The 23,153-nt window shown below is 39.2% G+C and overlaps 1 protein-coding gene and 1 long non-coding RNA gene across 3 annotated transcripts in view; one reads left to right on the forward strand and one right to left on the reverse strand.

The window, feature by feature from the left end:
- Positions 1-258: 258 nt before the first annotated feature.
- On the reverse strand, positions 259-6,462 carry LOC124869509. Its single transcript, XR_007038608.1, has 2 exons — positions 5,860-6,462; positions 259-4,355 (listed from the first exon to the last, which is right to left on the reverse strand). It is a non-coding gene; the product is annotated as an uncharacterized LOC124869509 (long non-coding RNA).
- Positions 6,463-11,596: 5,134 nt separating this feature from the next.
- Positions 11,597-23,153, forward strand: part of cables1 (Cdk5 and Abl enzyme substrate 1) — a 36,379-nt gene continuing 24,822 nt past the window's right edge. Inside the window, exon 1 of one of the 2 annotated variants that reach the window (XM_047369096.1) lies at positions 11,597-12,303. In XM_047369096.1, coding sequence (XP_047225052.1) covers positions 11,720-12,303 — 584 coding nt within the window. In that variant the 5' untranslated portion in view covers positions 11,597-11,719. The remainder of the gene's footprint in view (positions 12,304-23,153) is intronic. The other variant, XM_047369097.1, reaches the window with a different exon arrangement.

Raw genomic sequence — 23,153 nt, forward strand, 5'->3', positions numbered from 1 at the left:
CGGCTCACACTGTGTTGACCCTGCCATGTACTCTCCTCCTACTCTGGGCGAGGCTTGGAGATGCATCATGTAGCAACATTATGTTAACAGTGATATGTGCAGATGGAGAAAGGCGTGTGCACTCAGGCCAACAGACACAAACACCCGCCTACACTCTGCGAGAGAATAAGGATTATGTAGTTTGCTCGGTCAAAGCATTTCAAGAAGTGTTACTGCAGCGTTTAGCACAAAGCAAAAACCACACTGGCATCGAAAGAATGGGTTCCACGGTCCCACACAAATCAAGTAAGTTTAATAATAACAAGGTGTGAGTAAGCCAGTATGAGTCACAATTCTTCTCCCCTGCTTTAGAAGAACAGAAGACATCAAATAAAAGTCATTTTTCTCCTTTGTCTCACTTCTCCATTAACATCACCAGACACTCTCGAGTACTGATTTTTATAAGTGAGACAAATATTCCCATGTCGAATGAACTGCAAGACATGTGAAGCTACATTCCTCTGGATGCTTTACCCTGATTTAGAACTCTTTTGCCCATGTTGGAGTCTTAGCTCGTTTCAAAACCCTCATGTTCCACGGCCCTGATCGTATCTCGCCCATGCACCACTTTGTCTCTCACCCACTCATTTCCAAATGAATTTAAATGAGTGTTTTCATTGCAAGACAGACCAAAAACAGCAAAGCATGTTAGCGAAAACACTGGCTAATACTTATAAAAGGAGCTAACTCTTGTAAAAGGAAAACAAAAGTAGGCAATTCTTGGGGGGAGAAAAAAAGAGACCTTTTCATGTCTGCAATTGACCTTTGGCAGGCAGCAGAATAACCCGGTAGACAAGAGAAAAATGAGGAAGACTGTTTGTTTGTCAGAAATTTTAATCCACTTCTACATATTTGAGTTTGTTTTTTGCATGCAAAACTGTTAAATTATCCCATTTCTGCAAAATAAAGCAACAATGAAACAAGCCTGCATTCCTTGACCAAAAACCTTACAAAGTGACTAATAGGCAGGAGTGTAAAGGTCAAAGAAACAGGAATGAAACCACTGGATGTGACAGGGCTTCGTAAAAAAAAAAAGAAAAAGAAAGTGGTTCAAGCATTCATGTACTTGATTAACTGTTACGTCCATGCTTACAATTTGCAAAGCAAACAGGAAAAAATAACTGACCTTAATGTTCCCAAAAAAGGGATTTCATCACGGCTGTGGAATCCTGAAAGATGCCAGTAACATGTCAGTGCTCCAAATAATCCGGTCTGCATGAAAGTCTGACAGACGGTTTGCGCTAATGTGTTTAGAGTGTTGTCTGATATTGCTGTACATTTGCAACAAAGCATATGTGCAGAGGAAACTCCTTTATCAGTCATGGCAGAAAATCATGGTAAAATTTAGAGGCTGTGGTCTTTTTGTTCAGGTCTATGTTCTGAAGGTTGGATGAGTTTAAATCTTTCAGTTTAAGATTCATGTTGACCTTCAGAGCTTGTATTTGTTTGGAGGAGGCCTTGGCCTCCTTTAATCTCATAAAGAGATAAATCATTTAACGGAGTTGTCCTCATTGGGTCTCCATAGATCAACGTAATATGGTATATTTGATGTCAGGGGCGCTGTGACACAAGGGTAGACTTTTAAGAAAGACAACCCTGCAACTGCCATCACCCCTCCTCATTGCAACTCTTGCCTCCTTATCCAGCAGCGTTCAATTTCACTGTCCACCTGTGTGCCATTGGCCTCCCTTATATATTTTCCATGTTTGCTCATTTTTGCTTTCCACATTTACACACCTTGTTTTCAGTCAGCAAGTGAGCCAAGAATGCATTTATAAAAATACAGTATGTAACACCTTGAGTGTCGCTGGAGTAAACAACATATCCTCAACAATTAGATTTACAAAGTTTAATTTTACCATAGTAATTTCTCAAAGCCTTCTACTGTATAAATAGGATCACACTGAATGCACAATAAAATAATCAGATGGCACAGCCCTCCATTTCCTTCAGTTCTTTAAGGAATACAAATTTTGTTTTTGAGAATCACATTTTTGTCATCTGTTAACACAGTTTAAGTACAAACTCCACAAAACATAGACAACTTTTTCTCCCTCTCAGAGCTGCGACAACATAATGTCATAGTTCTGTACAAAGATCTCTGGTCTAGGAACTCTTGTATCTTGGCACATATTCTGGGCAGAATGTTTTTCTTGTGGGATGTCAGGGAAACATAAAGGATGTATGCTGCAGTAGGAGAGACCTATGAAAACTTCCCAGGAGTTCTGCACTTGAGTTTTTGTAAAGTATAAAATGTCCCAGCCAGAAATAACTCTGTTGTTGTTCTCGGAGCCTTGGGTAAAAGAACAAATTTCTCTGTTCTTGCAGAAGGGATACTGACGTTAAAGTTAAGAGGAAGCAAAATGCATATAAGGGTAAAATGTAATAACAATTTGATATTTTATTTAACATTACTGGTCACAAAACTTTAAAATGAGTCAAACTCACACAGCATATATGTTGCTTTCTATAAAACAAAATGCCAAGTCTGTTTTTCAATTTGTTTTGTTGCTTGATTGTAAATCATGATTTGACCAGGTAAAAGTCACCCTCACAACAAACCAACTTTCATATTATGTGGAGTTGACTCAAAGATGTCACATCAGGTGTTAGTTTATGTTTCTTTTTCCATATTTGTTCTTCAGAGGGGACTCATTGCTTTATGTAGGTCTGTAGCAAATCTGTTGAACCATATGTTGAGAAATCAGCAACAACAGAACATAGGGAAGCAGCTCATAAAGAGGACCATGACGGACGGACCAGATTTTATTTTCAAATATAAACCATCCAGAATCTGCAAAACCGCTTCATCGTCTCCTAAAACTACCCAGAGGAATTGACAAGCATACAGACTTACGATGCCAGGTAACCCGACCATAACTGCACATGAAACATGAACCAAAGTACGTTATTAACTTCAACATGAAGAGCGGAATTTTAGAACCCAGTATTCGGTTCTGTTCTGCATGAGTCGTCAAATGAAGTAAACTCTGTGCACTTTGCTGAGTGTTGAAAGGATTTGTTTGTCATTTGTAAGACTGCTGTGCAGGCCGGTCATATAATGAGTTGAGGCTAAATCAGCAGAACATGGCGTTTACAGGAGGCAAGCATGTAGATGGAAATATGAATAAATTTGAACCAGTCCCGAACACGATCATGGTTCTCACCACTGTTTGCATCAGCCTCTGCATTCATATTAACATCCATTGTGGCTTGTGGACAATCATATTCTGGTTTAAACAGATAGGCTGAAGGATTTAGAGCTGGATCACTCCATCTGTCAGCGTTGTGCTCCTAAAGGAAAAAGCCTATCAGACTGGATGAAAATCAAACCTCAGAGGTTTTTTAGGTAAAATTAGTGAAGAAAAAGCATTATGAAGACCAGGGAACACAGTAGAGAAGTCAGGAATAAAGTAGTGGAGACGTTTGAAAGATGTTAGTGGAGAAGTTGGGTTATAAAACAATATCCCAAGCTTTAAATATCTCACAGAGTTCTGTTCAATCCATCATCTCAAGATGGATAGATTTTGGCTCCACTGGAGACCTACCAAGACATGGCCGTCCGACTAAACTTCACAGGCTGGGCAAGGAGAGCATCAATCAGGGAAAGCAGTCAAGAGGACCATGGTAACTCTGGTGGAGCCGCAAAGATCCCTAGCTCAGGTGGGAAAATCAGTTGATAGGACAGCTATTAAATGTGTACTCCACAAATCTAGTCACACACAGTCCTGTTTGCAGTGTACCACAAGCCATGTAAGGACACAGAAAACATGTGGAAGAACCCTTAACACACCAACCCCATGGTGAAACATGTCGGGATGCTTTTCTTTAACAGGGACAGAGAAGTTGGCCCAATGGATGAAGCTAAATAGAGAAGTGAGGAAAGAATTGAAACTAAAGGGAAAGTTCATGTTTAAGCAGGCCAAATAGCACCTTTGTGATTTGTTTTGTAAAAAAAAATAAAAAATTGGACTATCACATCAAATTCAAATAAAGGTTTGCGGTTATAGTGTAGAACATGAAAAAGTTTAAGGGGTGTGAAAACCTCTGCTGTATAGCCAACTGTATGCATGTACTCTCATGAACGTGAGTGGTCCTCCCTCCAGAGTACATCACTGGGCCATATATGTGTCAACTGAAAGCTTGCGGTTAAACTGAGGTGAACTTCAGGGAGCTCTTTAGATTCCTCTGATAAGACCCTGGTCCCATTAAGACGGGCCGTCCCTCGTTTGAGAGATCAGTGCTGACCTCACACGCTCGGCCTCATCACCACACACCTCATCTGATCACAGCTGCTAATGTTGATAAATCTGATCCTGCATGGGGAATAATGAAAAAATACGGTGTCAAAAACAATCGAAGAACAAAAGATTTCACGGAGTAAGATTTAGGTCTTATGCTCTGTCCATTATAGTGTGTGTGTGTGTGTGTGTGTGTTTGTGTGTGTGTGTGTGAGAGAGAGAGAGAGATGTATGCATGTCAGGAGTGTGTCACAGCAAAGACTGCTTGGGCCAGCAACAACATTGGCACCCCTGAAATAGCTTGGCAGGCATTTTAATTGCTTTACTCTGCAAGGCCTCAAAATATTGCTCGAAAGAAAACATTTAAAGGTGAAACCTTTCCCAGGGATGGCATTTCCAGTAACAGCAACTTGAGATCACTGTTTCTAAAAAGTGAGAGCTGAACTCCTTGATTCTTATTAAGTGATAAATATTTAGATGACAGTATTTTATTTCCCTATTGTTGTCTCTCCTCTTCGGCCTCTTCCTTCCACATTCTGTCCTCTCACCTCAGGAACATTTTTCTTTCCGAGCTCTCCTCGGGTTGTCGTGATCCTGCACCTCTGCGCAGCTCTGTACCCATTAATGGCCGGCCCGTATTGTGTTTCTTCATCTCCCGCAGAAGCATTTTTGTCTTTAATCATCATGAAAGTAAGAGCGGAGTCATGTGCATGGAGCCTCAAAATGAGGTGCTGAAGCACTTCATGGGTAGGAAACTTCACACAAACACAGGAAGCTCAGTGTTTCTCACCGAGGGGCAGGAGTCCATACTGTGGAGCTGCAGGACTGATGGGCTGCCCAGATTAAAGGCAGCCAGAGAACCTGCAGTTCCTACTCTTTATTGTTGCCCAATTTGTCAGCAGAAAGGCATCAGACCACAGATGAGTGTTGTTAAGAGCTAAATATTAAACGTAGAATATACAGTTTCATTTAGTTCTGGATTCAGAATTTATAAATTGCAAGAGAAGATCCTGATTAACTATGCTTTTATGAGGATCTTTTTTATGCAGCATAAAATTGATAAAATTGCATATTATGTCTGTTTATGGCACTACACAAATATACAAAGGAAAATAAAGAAATGGTTCTTGGTTCATAGTGCTGTAATGCTATATATACACTGAGGGATTTTCTACAGGCAGCTACATGCTCCTGCACTTAATTCCAGGAAACATGAAATGCAGTGCAAAAGTGGCCTCTAGTGGCATTGACAAGACATGTTTCTAGCAGTGCAAAAATTAAAACTTTGATTACATTCGACGTTTGTTGAATTCTGTAAAGTACAATAAAAAAATAACGAAATCCTATCGATAAAGTATAAACTTATAATCCGCCTCTTCTCCAGCAACATCACAATTACGATCTCTTCCTTTTTAAACAGAATATCATACCAATACACATTCATCCTAATAGTTTGATCTCTATACATATATTCAATAATGTGCTATCTATTTTGACAAATCAGTACATTCTCTGACGACAAAATTATTATATTCGTGACTGTTAAACGTACACTATATTGCCAAAAGTATTCGCTCACCTGCCTTGACTCACTCCCATTCTTGATCCATACTGTTCAATGTGACTTTGGTCCATTCTTTGCAGCAATAACAGATTTAACTCTTCCGGCACGGCTGTCCACAAGGTTTAGGAACGTGTTCATGGGAAATTTTGACCATTCCTCCAGAAGCGCATTTGTGTGGTCAGAGACTGATGTTGGACCAGAAGGCATGATTCTCAGTCTTTGCTGTAATTCATCTCAAAGGTGTTCTGTCGGGTCGAGGTCAGGCCTCTGTGCAGTCTAGTCGAGCTCATACACACCAAACTCTCTCTTCTCTCTTCCATGTCTTTATGAATCTTTATTGGTCCAATCAGATTGCCAGATGGAGAAGCGCATTTTGTCATTCCAGAGAAGGTGTCTCCACTGCCCTACAGTCCAGTGGCGGCGTGCTTTACACCATTGCATCCGACACTTTGCTTTGCACTTAGTGATGTTTGACTTGGATGCAGCTGCTCGGCCATGGACACCCATTCCATAAAGCTCTCTTCGCACTGTTCTTGAGCTAATCTGAAGGCAGCATGAAGTTTGGAGGTCTGTAGCGACTGACTCTGCAGAAAGTCAACGCCCCCTGCACACTGTGTGTGTCAGCATCTGCTGCCCCCACTCTGTCAGTTCACGTTCAGTCTGCATGCCTAGGTGCTTGATTTTATGCACCTGAGTTATGGATGTGATTGGAACACCTGATTTCAATTAGGAAGGCTGAGCAAATACTCTTGGCAATATAGTGTACTTCATTATATAATACTCCTTGACATAACAGTATTGTAAATAATAACACAACAATAATAATAATAATAATAATAGCTGTATTGAAGTAGCATAATAATAGTTTTTTATTTCATTCCCAGTAAAGACTATTTTCTTGTATAGTAATTTAAACTGTTTAATGTTTGGACATTGCTTTAACTCCACAGTCAAACAGTGGCTTAGAAGAAAGTGCCCCAGAGGGTCAGATCATTGGCTGCCCTCAATCCACACTTAAAGAACTTTACAGTTCCTTCTGTGTCCAAAATGCCCATAACAACTGTTACCATCAGGCAGATGCTACAGAGCAATTAAAACACACAAGATGATTCAACAACTGCAATAACTAAACCCAACACAGAATGTAAAGAGAGATGCAATAATAGGAAAGTGTCATCAGTATAAATGTGTATACAGTACATGTGTTTTTATTTTATCGTTTTAACAACTGCTTCTATTTTTCTATTTTACATAAATTATTCATTGCTCTATGCACTGACCAGATAGCTTTCTTCTGAATTTCATTGTATTTGTGACAATGATGATAAAGGGTATTCTGATTGCATAGTTTTACACCACAGAATGAAATGGAAAACTCTTTCCTGTGGTTCTAATTTGTAGAGTTTTACATTTTAATTTCTCCCCTAGATTATAAAGCCTCTTTTCTTTGAAAAAATAGATTTTGAATATTTTGTCTTAAGTGTTATTTTTGGCTTTAAACAAGATACACACTGTTTGTAAATCCACCAAGTGTTGATAATTTAGAACTTATTAACAGTTGGTTTGTGTGATCCAGATAGTCAACTTTGTTGATTATACTTATTGCTCTTTTTTGTGGTTTAAGTTATGGCTGTAATGTAGTTGTGTAATTATTGCCCCCTATCTCTGCACAATAAGTGATGTAGAATAAAATTTGGGAGCTTTCTGTTCAAGTACCTGTATACATAATGAAAAATTTAGGGCCCAACAATTACCCTTGTGGTACACCACAAGCAATGTCCAAGTATTTAGAGCCAATATCTCAAAACTGTGCGTATTGTTTTCTATCTCTGAAATAGGTTTTGACCCAATGCAACACATTGCCCTGACCTCATATCTTTCTAGTTTTATTTCCAGTATTAAAAGGCTTGTATCAAAGGCTTTTTTTCTAAGTCAAGAAACAATCCAGCAACAATCTTTTTATTATCAATTGCAGACGTTATTTCTTCCACAGATTGTAAAATGACCAATGTTGTTGATCTTTTAGATCTGAACCCATACTGACATTCACTGATTAATTTGTTGGTTTCAGATTTGCTTGGTGTTATGCCTTTATTCCTTATAACATGTTCTTAAAATATTCATCAGCTTATTTTTATTTATTTTGAGATTCTTACTCTTTAGTTTATAATTTTGTTTGCATTTCTCTAGAGGGTATTTTCATTTTTACATGGGTTCCACAGTCATTTTCTGGTCCATGGAGAATTGCTATATTTTTTGTTCTAACTTTATACTTTTTACAACTTTATATGTTTTTACTTTAACTGAAGTTAGTCCTGAAATGTGCTTATTTGCTTACTCAGGTTAGCCAATAAAAGTCTCTCCAGGACTTTTATGGTGTATCATGTGAGGGCAACAGGTCTATAGTCACTAAGGAGATCATTTAGATTTCTTGGGAACTGGAAGACGGCAGAGGGAGAGGTGCAGCAGAATCCCATTCATCTAGTCCGCAACAACCTTCAGGACTCAAAGGTTTACACCGTCTTGACCTGCAGTCTTGGTCCATTTCAATCTCACCTGCTGCCTCTCCTCCAGACTCTTCAAAAAAGACAGAGGGAAAGGGACAGTGGGCACCAGCATCTCCTGATGTGGTTGGAGAAGAAGATGAAGCACAAGCTATAAAATAAAAGTGTTACAAAAACAAAGCATCTTTGTATTATTATTTTAAATTTTCTCTGAGGATGATAAAGGTGTTCAACTTCACTTAGAGTTTGTTTTTGGTCACAAAATATAAAACACTGCAAAGTATTGTCACAATAAAGCTAAAAGATGTTTTGATTGATAACATTTGTGACAATAAAATATTTTCATGATTTTCATTTTTAACTAAAGACACCACGTGACTGAATACCTTGTAGAACCATCTCTAGCATTAATAACTTTGAGAAGTTGTCTTTGTTGAGATCTTAACAGATCAGTGTTGCTTCAGCACAATCAGATTTGTGCATATTTGTTAATGCACACATACAGTATCCCACCAAGCATTTCAATCAAGTTGAGTCTGAATCTTTTTCAGCTGCTCTGTTGTGAGTTTGCTGCTGTGTTTAGGATCATTGTTCTGTTGATGACCCAGTTTGACCAAGCTTCAACTATCTAACACATGGCTTCACATTTGACTTTAGAATGTCTTGGTGTGCAGAGGACTTCATGGTTGACTCAATGGCTGCAAGTAGTAAAGTCCTGCAGCTGCAACACAACCTTTATGACCCTTTCACCACAATGTCAGACAGTTCATAAAGGTGTTTGCAGTGATATGCTCCTTGTTTTCCACTAAACATGTCACCACATTGGGGTGACTGTGGCTCTGGTGGTAGGGGTTTGTCCTGTAACTGGTGGGTTGCTGGTTCGAACCCCCACATCGTCTGTCTCAGTCGTTGTGTCCTTGGGCAACTTCACCCACCGTGCCTGCTGATGGTGGTCAGAAGTGCCCAGTGGCACCGATTGTATGGTAGCCCCACTTCTGCCAGTCTGCCCCAGGGCAATGTACAATGTAGTATATGACTGATTGTAATGTAAAGCACCTTGGAGTCCTTGGACTTCTCCTGGCAACCCCCCCTCCAAACAGCCATGCATATTTTTTGTGCTTGTTTTATATAATTTTACTCACTCCTGTAGCACTTTGAGATTTTAAAATGTAAAGTCCATTATACATTTGATAAATTAGTATTCATACTTTTTTTCAAACTGCAAAGTCATAAAAATTTAAGAGACTAACTGGGTCTGTATAATAGGAGATGGAGCTCTTAAATGCTTTTGCAATTTCTCTGATTATTGCACAGTCTGACCATGGGGTGAATTTGTTAAGGTTTCTCCTGTTGGGAAGACTGGCCTTAAATATTTTTGCCTCGTGAACAACAACTGCTTGTCTTATGTCGTTTCAGATGTCTCTCCTTCTTGACATTTTGTCCTCTTTGGTATGCCCCAGGCCTTTAAACTGCAAAAACCCATGTTTTTAAAAACATGGCCCCACTTGCTGATGATCTTCGGCATTTGATTATCAGTGGCTAACTGCTAGTTTATTTTCCCCATACCCATACTGTGTCACAGTCGGCACAAGTATAAACTGAATAAATATAGACTAATTTCCCTAGAACCACAATAATTTGGAAAAAAAAAATTGTTTCAAGTGCAGATGATGGTATTCGATCATTAAAGGTCTTAGAGAATGTTAAAGTAAATAAATGTCCAGTTTTCCTCTTTTTATTTAAGCCAACTGGATATATAGACAACACAAAAATAGAGAAAGTTAATAGGTTGCACATAAATTGGGGTTCTTCTCATTAGAAGCTTCCTAACTTTTGCATATGTTGATTCTTTGGATTTTTGGAGTTGTGCAATTTTGTCTACAATTTGCCAAGTTGAAGTTTATTTCACAAAATCTGACATTCCAGCTCAGCAGTGTGGTTAAGAGCAAGTTCAATGCATTTTTTGAAAACTTACAAACTTAGATGAGTTCTATTTCGAAATCTAGAATACAAAGATATGCAAAATCTATCTTGGCTTACCCTACATGGAATATTTACTCTTCAAATCATAGCTTGTGATTTGTTTTGTCTAAGGTTATATATATAAATATATAGTGAAATTATCCTTTGTTTGAAGTTTGTGTGCGTATGTTTTTGGTCAATTAGTTGGACGGCTCAATTTTAGTGTTGCAAATTAAAGGTAAAGAAAGTCATCCAAATGGAAATGAATATAAAAGGATTTTTATTTTTTGTTATTCATTTAGATTTTATCAAATAAAATAGGTAATAAGGAAAAAAATCAGGAAAATGAAACATTTTCCAATTCCCAATCTTTCTTTTTCTATATTTTTTCCAGATTGGGAAAACACACAAATTACAGACTTTTCCAAGACTGTGTAGGAACGCTCAAATGGGGCAAATAAAACAGATGATTATAATGACAGTAAAATTAGGAGGGTTAAAATATTTTAAAATCATGGACACTCAGTTATTCAGGGACTAAAAATCATTTTCTAAGATATCAAATAGATATTTTTGGTATTTAGGTACTTGAAAACATGAATTCACAGACTATTAGGTTAATTGTTTTAGAGGGATCTTGATAAAAAAAAAAAAAATCTGACCTAAATTTTAGGTTTCTCCATAACACCCAAATAAAACTTCTGTACTGTTGTGGCTTTTGATTTCGGTACCCCACCCCAAGATAATTTATTAGTGGCCCCTGCTCTGCTCATCCATCATTTTCAACACACATCTTTGCAATTAATACCACTAGATAGCATATTAAAGTGGATTACTGCCATAACAAAAACTGCATACACAAACGCATGTCAAGCAGGCAGATGGCGCAGTTGCTCCACATTTGCTGACTCGCACGTTTTTTCTTAAAACAAACTAAGCCAGGCCCAGTTCTGTCAGCGCCCATTGATCACGGTGCAAACATCTGTACTTTGTGAGTATTAGGTAAGCAGAAAGCACATATTTCGTCATGCTTGACTGAAATGTAAAAGTTTGAGCACCTTTGTGTTAAAGATTTGATGTTTAAATACGTGGTGCTAAATGGTTAACGAGGCAGGAAATGATATTTATGTAGCATGGAGATATCCTGATAAAGTTCATGTTATTTGGCCCTGTCAGAGAAGAGAGGCTTCAGTAGTCAGGAAAACGTAAAAAAAAAACAAAAAAAACCTGCACTTCTTTTCCTCAACGCTCATTGGTCCAGATTTTCCCTGTGCTGCCACAATACTGGGCCACGTGACCTCCCTGTTTTCACCCAGTTAAACGCATGTACTTAAAAGACAGGCTCCTCCATTCACCCACACAAACACGATCTGAACACTATCTAAGACTCGGAGTGCTGGGAGCGAACCATGGCGGCTGCCACAAGCAGCAACACATCCACAGCCACGCTTCAGCAGATGAAGCACTCCAGCATTGAGCTTACACGGAAACGCATAGACCCGAGGAGGAGACAAGCGGCGCTTTCTTTTCTCAGCAACATTTCTTTAGACGGCCGACCCGTGCAGGACGATGCAGACAACCAGAACCTGGAGGATAACTCGCTGGAAGAACGGACTAGACAGAGCCTGGTTTCTCTGGAGGGCTACGGTGCGCAAGGCGCTGCTGGCACCGCCGAGGCTGCAGCTGCTTCTGCGGCTGCCGCCGCCGCTGCTGCTGCTGCTGCTGCGACCACGGCCACCCAGGCGCTCGCTTTAGCAAACCAGGCTCGCCTCGCCAGCTGGGGCAGCGGTGGTACGGGTGCCACAGCGGCTGCAGACACGGAGGGCGACGCTTTTATGCCCTCCACGCTCAACTCGCCTTTCTCCGCGGTCCCAGTCGCGACCAGGGGGAGGCTGCAGACTTACACTCAGGGAATCCTTCCTGCTCCCTACTCCAGACAGTTCTCCCCGAGCGTCAGCCTGGATGGCGGACAGATAGATCAGCAGAGGTCAAGGTAAATGTAAATAGTGGCTTTACTTCACTGTGTAGTGTTTGGAGAAATGCACTGCAACACATCTGGCAATATCTTGTTATAAACTTAACGCTTGTCTGCAGATTCTTCACAGTCACATCATCAGGATTTGTGATCATTTTAAGTAACTGGTGTTTTTAACCTCCAAGAGCCTCTGCATGAATGCATTGTCCTGTTTCATGCTTCCTAGGAGTGGCTCAAGGTTGCATGGGGCCCAAAGCCAAATTTAACATAGTGGTCCCACTTACATAAATAAAATAAAAGTTTATGTTTTGCAAATAACTTTTTTCTCTTCGTGAGAAAAAATGAGTCATTTTAATCAAAAAAGGATTTTTCAAACAAATTTTTTTTCTCCCCAAAATAAAATATTCCATTTAAAAAAAATAAATTGTTACAACTCTGAAAGTTTTGATCACAACTTAATATGTTTTGATTGAGATTAGTTTTTTTTTTATTGAATATTACAAAAGTTTTGACCACAATTTATTTTTTTAATTGAGACTAGTTTTTTGTTTTATTGAATAATATTGAGACAAATTTATCTCCATAAAATGTTGTCATCTGATGTAATGTTCTAATTTACCACTGTGTGGTGTCTTTGGATATGCACATATTCTGATTCACATTATCTGTTTTTATGCTAATTTTGAAGCAACCAGTGTTTGCAACTTATGAGACACACAAATGCAAGTACAAGAAGGCATAAGAGTTCCCAAGTCACTCTGGGGCTGCCACAACATCACCAAGATCTATTTTAAATTCTCCTTACCTGTGTTGGTAAATTTTCCAAAACCTTCAGCAAACAAAAAATGTCATCTTTCAGAGAAGACTACAGACACAAAACAGCACAAAATATTGAAATAACACCAAGATCCTGTGTGTAGGTTACAAATTAAGACTGCCACAGGCAAAGTCTGTGTGGTGGCCCCTGATGGAATGACTCCAGCTGCAGTCCAAACCTTGTGAATGTCCCCCAAACTATTGAATGGGCTTTGCTTGACAATCCTCTCAAGGCAGCAATGACCAGTCCTGGGACCAGTTGTCAGACCAGAAGTCTTTTCCATGATTGCCTACGCCAAAAAGTAAAATTTCTGTACTAATAATAATAATAATAATCCTTTTGTTAAATTGTCTTGTATAATATTGTTATTTTCCACTGCGTAGTGGTTTAGGACATGCACTACAATGTACAGGTCCTTCTCAAAATATTAGCATATTGTGATAAAGTTCATTATTTTTCATAATGTCATGATGAAAATTTAACATTCATATATTTTAGATTCATTGCACACTAACTGACATATTTCAGGTCTTTTATTGTCTTAATACGGATGATTTTGGCATACAGCTCATGAAAACCCAAAATTCCTATCTCACAAAATTAGCATATTTCATCCGACCAATAAAAGAAAAGTGTTTTTAATACAAAAAACGTCAACCTTCAAATAATCATGTACAGTTATGCACTCAATACTAGGTCGGGAATCCTTTTGCAGAAATGACTGCTTCAATGCGGCGTGGCATGGAGGCAATCAGCCTGTGGCACTGCTGAGGTCTTATGGAGGCCCAGGATGCTTCGATAGCGGCCTTTAGCTCATCCAGAGTGTTGGGTCTTGAGTCTCTCAACGTTCTCTTCACAATATCCCACAGATTCTCTATGGGGTTCAGGTCAGGAGAGTTGGCAGGGCAATTGAGCACAGTGATACCATGGTCAGTAAACCATTTACCAGTGGTTTTGGCACTGTGAGCAGGTACCAGGTCGTGCTGAAAAATGAAATCTTCATCTCCATAAAGCTTTTCAGCAGATGGAAGCATGAAGTGCTCCAAAATCTCCTGATAGCTAGCTGCATTGACCCTGCCCTTGATAAAACACAGTGGACCAACACCAGCAGCTGACACGGCACCCCAGACCATCACTGACTGTGGGTACTTGACACTGGACTTCTGGCATTTTGGCATTTCTTTCTCCCCAGTCTTCCTCCGGACTCTGGCACCTTGATTTCCGAATGACATGCAGAATTTGCTTTCATCTGAAAAAAGTACTTTGGACCACTGAGCAACAGTCCAGTGCTGCTTCTCTGTAGCCCAGGTCAGGCGCTTCTGCTGCTGTTTCTGGTTCAAAAGTGGCTTGACCTGGGGAATGCGGCACCTGTAGCCCATTTCCTGCACACGCCTGTGCACGGTGGCTCTAGATGTTTCTACTCCAGACTCAGTCCACTGCTTCCGCAGGTCCCCCAAGGTCTGGAATCGGCCCTTCTCCACAATCTTCCTCAGGGTCCGGTCACCTCTTCTCGTTGTGCAGCGTTTTCTGCCACACTTTTTCCTTCTCACAGACTTCCCACTGAGGTGCCTTGATACAGCACTCTGGGAACAGCCTATTCGTTCAGAAATTTCTTTCTGTGTCTTACCCTCTTGCTTGAGGGTGTCAATAGTTGCCTTCTGGACAGCAGTCAGGTCAGCAGTCTTACCCATGATTGGGGTTTTGAGTGATGAACCAGGCTGGGAGTTTTAAAGGCCTCAGGAATCTTTTGCAGGTGTTTAGAGTTAACTCGTTGATTCAGATGATTAGGTTCATAGCTCGTTTAGAGACCCTTTTAATGATATGCTAATTTTGTGAGATAGGAATTTTGGGTTTTCATGAGCTGTATGCCAAAATCATCCGTATTAAGACAATAAAAGACCTGAAATATTTCAGTTAGTGTGCAATGAATCTAAAATATATGAATGTTACATTTTCATCATGACAGTATGGAAAATAATGAACTTTATCACAATATGCTAATATTTTGAGAAGGACCTGTATTTGGTAAAATCTTGGTGAAATATATGTTTTATTGCAGAGTCTATGGAGTCAGATTATCTGTTTTTCTGATCATTTTAGGCAATTAGTGTTTCCAAACTATAAGACACTAATGGGCTGATGCTTACAACTCAACTTCCATGCCTGCCGGGGCCGGCCCACAGTTGCATATGGGGCCCTTAGCAGAATATCATTTGGGGGTCCCATTTACACTAGGCATTTAAAAATCAGCAAGTGTGCAGCTGTCCTTTGTGCTCTAGTTGCTCCATTTGTGATTTTGCAACTGGCTGCACCATTCAACAGAAACGGCTTTTTATTTGCTATTCCTGTTTGCAGTTTCAAGAATTCCTCTTGATAATATTAAGTTAAAATCCTTCTTTTTTCTTTCTTTCCTGCTGGTGACATAGCCAAGGCTTACTGTTGAAGTTTTGGTTCAACAAAAAACATGTTAGATTCACCTGAAAGCTAGTAGGATTTACTTTTTTAATCTACCAAATAGTTTTGGCTATGACAAAATCCACCACTCCGCTTTTATTCCATCAATGATTGGAAATACTTTTGTCCCAATTAAAGAACTTAACTATTATATTTACATTGAAAAGGAAACTCTGTTTGTTAATGGTGCAAATATCATATTTTGCTTAAAGTGACCTCGAGGCAGAATAAAACCTCAGTTAACTGAGGTTTATTGTGACTCCTTTAAAAACATTTATCACTGATTATTTGTTGAATGTTTCATAGCCATGACGGATGTTTGCTTTAATTTTAAACTAATTCTTTCTTGTGGGTCACAACTTTTCACCAGTTTCTGTGTTAAACGAGGAGCATAAATGATCTGAGAAGTTCAGCTTTTAAAACTTTGTAGCTGTCTTAATTTTAATCTACACAAATCGTCTTGGTGTCATTTGAAACGTCTTGTATTCCATTTCTGATGAAGTCATTTTGTTTTGACAGTTTTTGCTAATATATCTTATTAGTTATAAAGTACCTAAATCCATGTCATGACAGAATGTGATCACTCACTTTACGTTTGGATTAAGGAGATAAATTGAATCTGAAAAAGCGATGAAAAAGCTTTCAAATGATGCCAGGATCATGTTTGTAGACTTAAAATGAGGACGGATGAAATTCTCAGCTAATTTATGTCCCTTGATTTTCATTGAAACCTGTGAATAGTTGTGAGTAAAGTCACAAAAAATGACTTAATTTAAACAAATGAAACACCATGAAGCATTTAACAAACGCTATCTGATGAATGTCCTACCTTTTTAATGGTTAGAGTAAATGTTGGTTAATGACTCTTAATAGTCATTTGAAATGCGAAAGTCACATTTGTTAGTTAAGCATATGATATTTTCTCCATTTGAAAAAAGTGACAGAAAATATTCTGCTCAAGGCTTTCTGATCATGTCTTGTATTTTAAATTTAAAATTAAAATAATCTCGGAAATTGAGATTAAAGCTGTTTTTAATTTCTAAAGGAATTTGGACAGGTACTGTGCTGTGCAAAAGTTTTAGGCAGGTGTGAAAAAAATGCTGTAAACAAAGAATGCTTTCAAAAAAGGAAGTGTTAATCATTTATTTTCATTAATCAACAAAATGGGGTGAATGAACAAAAGAGAAATCTAAATTAAATCGATATTTGGTGTGACCACCCTTTGCCTTCAAAAAGGCGTCAATTCTAGGCACACTTACACACGGTTTTTGAAGGAACTCGGCTGGTAGGTTGTTTCAGATATCTTGGAGAACTAACCACTGATCTTCTGTGGATGTAGGTTTTCTCACTTCCTTCTGTCTCATCATGTAATCCCAGACGCACTTGAGGATGTTGAGATCAGGGCTCTGCCGCTGTTTGGGTTCGCTCACTTATCATTTTGTAAATTGATAAAAACAAACAATCATCATTTATATTTCTGAAAGCATTCTTTATTTACAGCAATGTTTCACACCTGCCTAAAACATTTGCACAGTACTGTATGTGCCAACGTGTCAAATCATGAATATTGGAACTTCATAAACTTGCATATGAAATTCATTCATTGTCAGCTAATCCAACATGGTTTTGTTAGAGCAAAACGTCAACAATGGCACCTGTCAATGTCACTAACAGAAACGAACAAGAAAAACAGATGAATGATAATTTGGGTATGTTTATGATATAATTAGTAATAGTTTCAGTAAGTATCCGGGATGAGCTCGGAGTAGAGCCACTGCTCCTCCCTATAGAGGAGTCAGCTGAGGTGGCTTAGGCATCTGTATCGGATACCTCCTGGACGCCTTCCTCGGGAGGTGTTCCAGGCACGTCTCACCTGGAGGAGGCCCAGGGGACGGCCCAGGACACGCTGGAGGGACTATGTCTCTCGGCTGGCCTGGGAACGCCTCGGGCTTCACTCAGAGGAGCTGGAGGAGGTGTCTGGGGAGAGGGATGTCTGGGCGTCTCTGCTTGGACTGCTGCCCCTGCGACCCGGTCCCAGATTATCGGAAGACAACAACTAACAAGTAATTCCAGTAATTGGAAAACATTAGAGTGAATTTAAAAGTAGGATAATTCATGGTTAGCTTGAAATCAAATATGAAGTTCCGAGATCTCATGGTGCGCTCTCCTAGGACTTGAATTGTCTAGTTCCCAGGAAGAAATATGAGAAGGAACGCCCCCTATAGTCTGAAATAAGGCTAGGAAAGTCTGAGATCTCAGGGCGACAGTGGGTTTGGTATCTTTTAAATCTGCCGCGCATGTAAAACATTGTGAAATTTGTAGGTGCAAACTTTTTATTGGTACTTCTGGTGGTTTGTTTTATATTTAACCACTGGCACATAGTATGTTGCAATATTTATTTGTGAAACATGTTCTTATTGGTGATTTATATGCATAAAATGTATACATCATAATCATGTGTTGCTGATAGCTTCCTGCACAAAAAAACTGCCAAACATATCAGATTCTACTAACTTTCACACTTAATAGACACGCTGCGCTGAGGTGTGACGTGATTCTTAGAGCGGATCTTGAAAACTCTTGTGAAAATCAGGTGCCCTTGGGGGCCCCCTGCTGGCTACTCTGATACTCGTGTTTTAAAATAAATAAAAAACAAGGGTTTACATTTATTGTCAGCTCAAGTGCTACCAAATTACAATATCTTCTTTCTGATAAACTCAAACAAATCCAAGGAATTTCAAGTAATCATCGTTTCTTTTCCTGCTCTTCCACATGAATGAACAGACACTGTGAACTGTTTTCGTGCAGGTTTGGTACAGCCAGCTGTTTTGAGAAGTTACTTTTAGTTCCAGGCAACACAGTTGGCTTAGACACAACACTACACAGCAGGAGGAGAGTTGAGCTGCCACCCATTCAGGTGGTATCATGGCCATGCCTCACCAAAGTCCACACGAATCAGATGGTTTCTGTTTTATTTTGTTGTTTTGTTTTCTTCGCATCTTTTTTATGTGAATGACTTAAAGCTTAGCACACACTTGCTTTTTACTCTGTGTGACGCTAACATCCTGTAACTCTACACCCATGTCCAACACCACGTGCTGCAGGGGCTAGCCGTTTTATGCGACTCTCTCATTTGCACCCTTTTGTCTACTTCATGTTTGTGTTTAGCCACATGGACAGATCGAGGGAGGGTTTCAGTTGATCTCAGAAGCAAGACAGATGTCTGCTAATGACTCTCAGCCTGCTTTCTGCAGTTTTTTTCCCAATCAGAGACCCGCCCCCCTCCACCCTCTGGTCTCAGCCACACTTCTTCAGAAAGCTCTGCTTCATGGTGAAACACTTAGTAAACTGTTATTTCCCCTTCTTTGGAGAGTGGAAGTTACCCAAACTAACAGGTTGTAGTAGTCTGGGGCTAAAATATACAGTCAGTCAGTCAGTCATTTTCTACCGCTTATTCCATAGTGGGTCACGGGGAAGCTGGTGCCTATCTCTAGCAGTCTATGGGCGAGAAGCGGGGTACATCCTGGACAGGTCGCCAGTCCATCGCAGGCTAAAATATACATTAAACACTAAAAACTTAGATATTCTAACGTTATACGGTCTCAAATAAGGAAACAAATATATATTTTACAGTTTACAGTCTTTTCATTTTCAAAATGTCTGTGCATAGAACTATGGATGACAGAAGCTGCCAAAGTCTAGAGCTACTTTTTTCATATATTGCTTGCATGCCTTTTCCTTCCCTTAAGCAAATGAGAGGGGGCTCTCTTTCAGATTTTTATTTGGGCTTTATTTAGTTCTCACACAATGCATGAATCTATTTTTACAAATGAGGGCCAGAAACCGGGAAAAAAACACAATTGAGTAAAACGTATATCACCCTTGCAAATCCATTGACTACTGAGGGTGCTGGAACATCCTCCTCTCCCATGTTGCACTCTGCTCACAGCCTCCTTCATGCATAATGAGGAAGGAATGCATGCCATAAAATAAGACAACTAATAAATGAATGCAGAAATAAATTCACTTCATGTGAAATAAAAGAGGGAGAAGATGCAGGAAGAAACTGACACATATGTGTATACATTTTAAAGAAGCTAACAGTTCAGTTAAAAATAAGACAATAATAAAAACACATCTCTTAAATCTGTGTTTCTAAATCCTGCGCCCCAGGCAGACCCAGGAGCTTCCAGATGCCCCCCTGATTTAAACTAGTACTTTATAAATAGGCTCCTGTTTTTAATGGCTGTTAATGCTGCAGAGTTAATGTAATCAGGTGTCCAGGATTGTATTTAAAACATAGAGGGCACTGGGCACGCAGGACACGCAAGATATTTGGGAAAAAAGTAATATAATAATATATGACTGAAATCCTTCCTTTTCACGCTTAAATCACTCAGTTGTGGTCTATATAAAGTGGAACTGCAACGTTTGGTCTGAATTCCTTGTTATTGAAGCTTCACAGGTTCCTCTTTTACCTGTTCTGAGGTGCGTCTGAGAGCCACTCATTTGGTGCGATCTCTTTAAATGCTATCGAGGCACTTCACGCCCCGCTCCCTCTAGGTCAAAGAGCGTTCCACTCCACCCCGTTTGGCCATTTTTGTAGTTTGATAACAGAGGTACAATTATCTAGCGGCGCAGAAACGTTTTATTCCCAAATTAATTAAAGATGTTGACAGCAGAAGACTTGTCCTTCCCGCCTTACATGTTAAAGAGCCTGTTCTGATGCTGGGGGACGGTGTAATGAATTGTGTGGGTCAATTCCCCCAACAACCGAACAAAACTTATCCCCTAGCAGCGTAGGCATACTTGAATAAATATAGCGGATTCGCAAGAATAGTCGGATGTTCATGACCATGTTTAGCAGTTCTACAGCAAATGTTGTAATGTAATATTTCAACAAACGTAACAGATGATAGAGAAAACTGAACGGATTGAAAAATATGACCCTAACAGATTATTAAGATGTCTGCGCAGCACCTGGAGAGACTAAATGCAACTTTTCTTCACTACTAAAGACTCCAAGTACACAACAAAATGTATTTAAGGGCTAAAAAATAGTGGATTTTACACGATATGTCCTCTTTATTTTACTTTTAATCTGTTTTTCAAATTCCTACAGGTAGAATTTTTAGAAGACAACAAATCATTCTAAGGAGAGATTTCTATTCTCCCATTATTAAGCAACCCCACGGGTCTACTCCTTTAACAACTTCTGTTGCTCCGTTAATAAATACAGCACAAAGTGGATGAACTCTGAATGTGCCCTGCTTTTGAAGGACAGTCACAAAAAATGAATCCAAATGCTGAGAAATGAGTAACCTACTATAGAGCCCGACCACGTTCCACTGGTGCGCGGACAGACGAGCACTCTCCACACAGTGCCGGGTTTGTTTTTTTGAGGGCAGCTGGTGGAAACATGACTGAGAGGTCCCTAGCTGGGAGAGGCAGGATGCCCGTGCTTTCTGAGAAGCAACCTGGCTCTGGGCTCTGTATTTTCTGCTCTCCGCTTCCTCTCTCTGAGGAATTAGAGACACACTCTCCCTTCAGAGTTTTTGGCCTTGAGTCCTGCTCCCACTCAGGAAGTGGCAGAGGCTCTGATGTGTCTCCAGAATTTAATCCCCAAGAGGACAGGGGCTTCTTGACACCCTCAGACTCTAAGGTGGAAATGTGATGAATATTTTTTTGTCTCAGAAACATCCACTATTCAGTGATTTAACAAACTGGCTGGAAACAAGGGAGCATGAGCTAACATAATGGTCCTCTCATGTTTTGTGTGATTAGGTCACATACTTTGGTTTATGAGGTTGATTGTTGCGTGGTGAGGTCATGGTTGGCATAATCACAGGGTTATATAAGAAGGCTTCATTTTCCTTCAGAGTCTTACATTGTTTGAGCTGTCAACATGTGGTCAGGACGGCCCTCAGGAGCTGAAAATGAAATGGTGTAACAAGGTCCAGCATGTTTGTAACCTTTGCAATTCTTTGGTCACTAACTTCTACCATGTAGTTGGTGCTTTTTAAACACTTAGCGTTTACAGTGTTCCACTCATTACACTCATTAACCACATGTGTGCTTTCAATTAAAGTAATTATAAGTTTTGTACTTTTTAAAAATACTAGTTACCATTTCTAAAAGTTATGTTTCCTAAAGAAAATGAAGGGAGGAAGCCTTCAAATCATTCACACACACTGTGCTCTTTGAAGGCTAACTACCTCTCCCCAACTTTAGGTAGAAACATCTGTACTTTAAACGGATCACAAAACATTGAGCTATTTTTAGGTTATTTAACTTTTTTGTAAAATCACAGATTAGTTATTTTTTTTCATCATAAACTTTCCCACCTAAAGCTGATGACATCTACCACTGTACTGTTTAGCTGAACTCCTACATTCCACAGGTTTTGGGAACTAATTCTTCTTCTTGCCCCACCTTTAATAATGCATCAATAATTTATGCATCCAAACATAGGAAAATGCATCCCCATTCACATGTTGTGACTTTTAAATAGCATTGTCTTTGAACTTCATACCTTAAGAGCAAGAAAATCTCTACTTCTCCGTAGAACTACATGTAAAAATCAGAGCAGGGTTTCTTAAAGAGAGCAGGCTGATTACTTGCTGTTGTGCTCAGATTTATGACAGAAAAGCATTAAAGCCTCCATGTCTGTGTACCTTAAACTCTCATGGAACCAACTGTGTCAAAATATTTGTCATAGTGCTCTATCCTGTTGACAAAAAATTATATTACTGTATTTTTTTCTATTTTTCCCTAATAATATCATCAAAAACATTTTTACATATTTCTATTAACATTTCAAAAATCTTTGATGAATAACCTTTTTTGGTGGTTAAAATTAGAAAATATTTAGTTTGCATTTCTGGTTGATAACATTTTTAAAATCATTTAAAAAATCACTGATTTTGTTCAGTTCAAAGTTTACATTTGTGAATGTACATTTTTACCATTAAAACATCAAAAGGGAATATTGTGGTCAGAAGGAGACATTAAATTATTTTTAAATTATGTTTCTGGTAAAATTTTAACTATTTTAACAGTTTTCTGCAGTCCAGCCCTGTATGACCCTATATGCTCCACTTCAGCTTTTCCATCTAATTTGAGCTCATCCCATCATCTTGAAGGAATCACACCGCATTTTCATTGGAAGTTATTTTTTTCTTGTTTCCCCACTATCGCTTGCTAAGCTTTCCAATGAGAAACTAATGGTTTCAGTTTTGATTGTTATATGAGGAACGTTTCTTATAGTATTTCTGTGCCCAATTATTTTTTTAAGTTTGCTGATCTATTCTATTTGTTCAGTTTTTCTTGAGGATCGGAAAAGCACAGCTTCCTCGAATTGTTTTTTTTTTGTTTCACATCAGATTATTAAACTCCCCCTTTGGCAGAGCTTGGTATGTGTGAATAAATCCAGATCTTTACATTTCCTTTAACCCAGTTGCAATATGGAATCTGTCCTGTGGCGAGCTGCCAACAGGTTGTTCGTGTCAAACCTTCTAATCTCCCCTTCCAAACAGCCCTCTATATTTATAGCTTTATGAACGACACGGCTGGGCAGGATTGGAAATCCCTTTTATGA

The sequence above is a fragment of the Girardinichthys multiradiatus genome, chromosome 6 (assembly GCF_021462225.1).
Source record: "Girardinichthys multiradiatus isolate DD_20200921_A chromosome 6, DD_fGirMul_XY1, whole genome shotgun sequence".
Taxonomy (NCBI): domain Eukaryota; kingdom Metazoa; phylum Chordata; class Actinopteri; order Cyprinodontiformes; family Goodeidae; genus Girardinichthys; species Girardinichthys multiradiatus.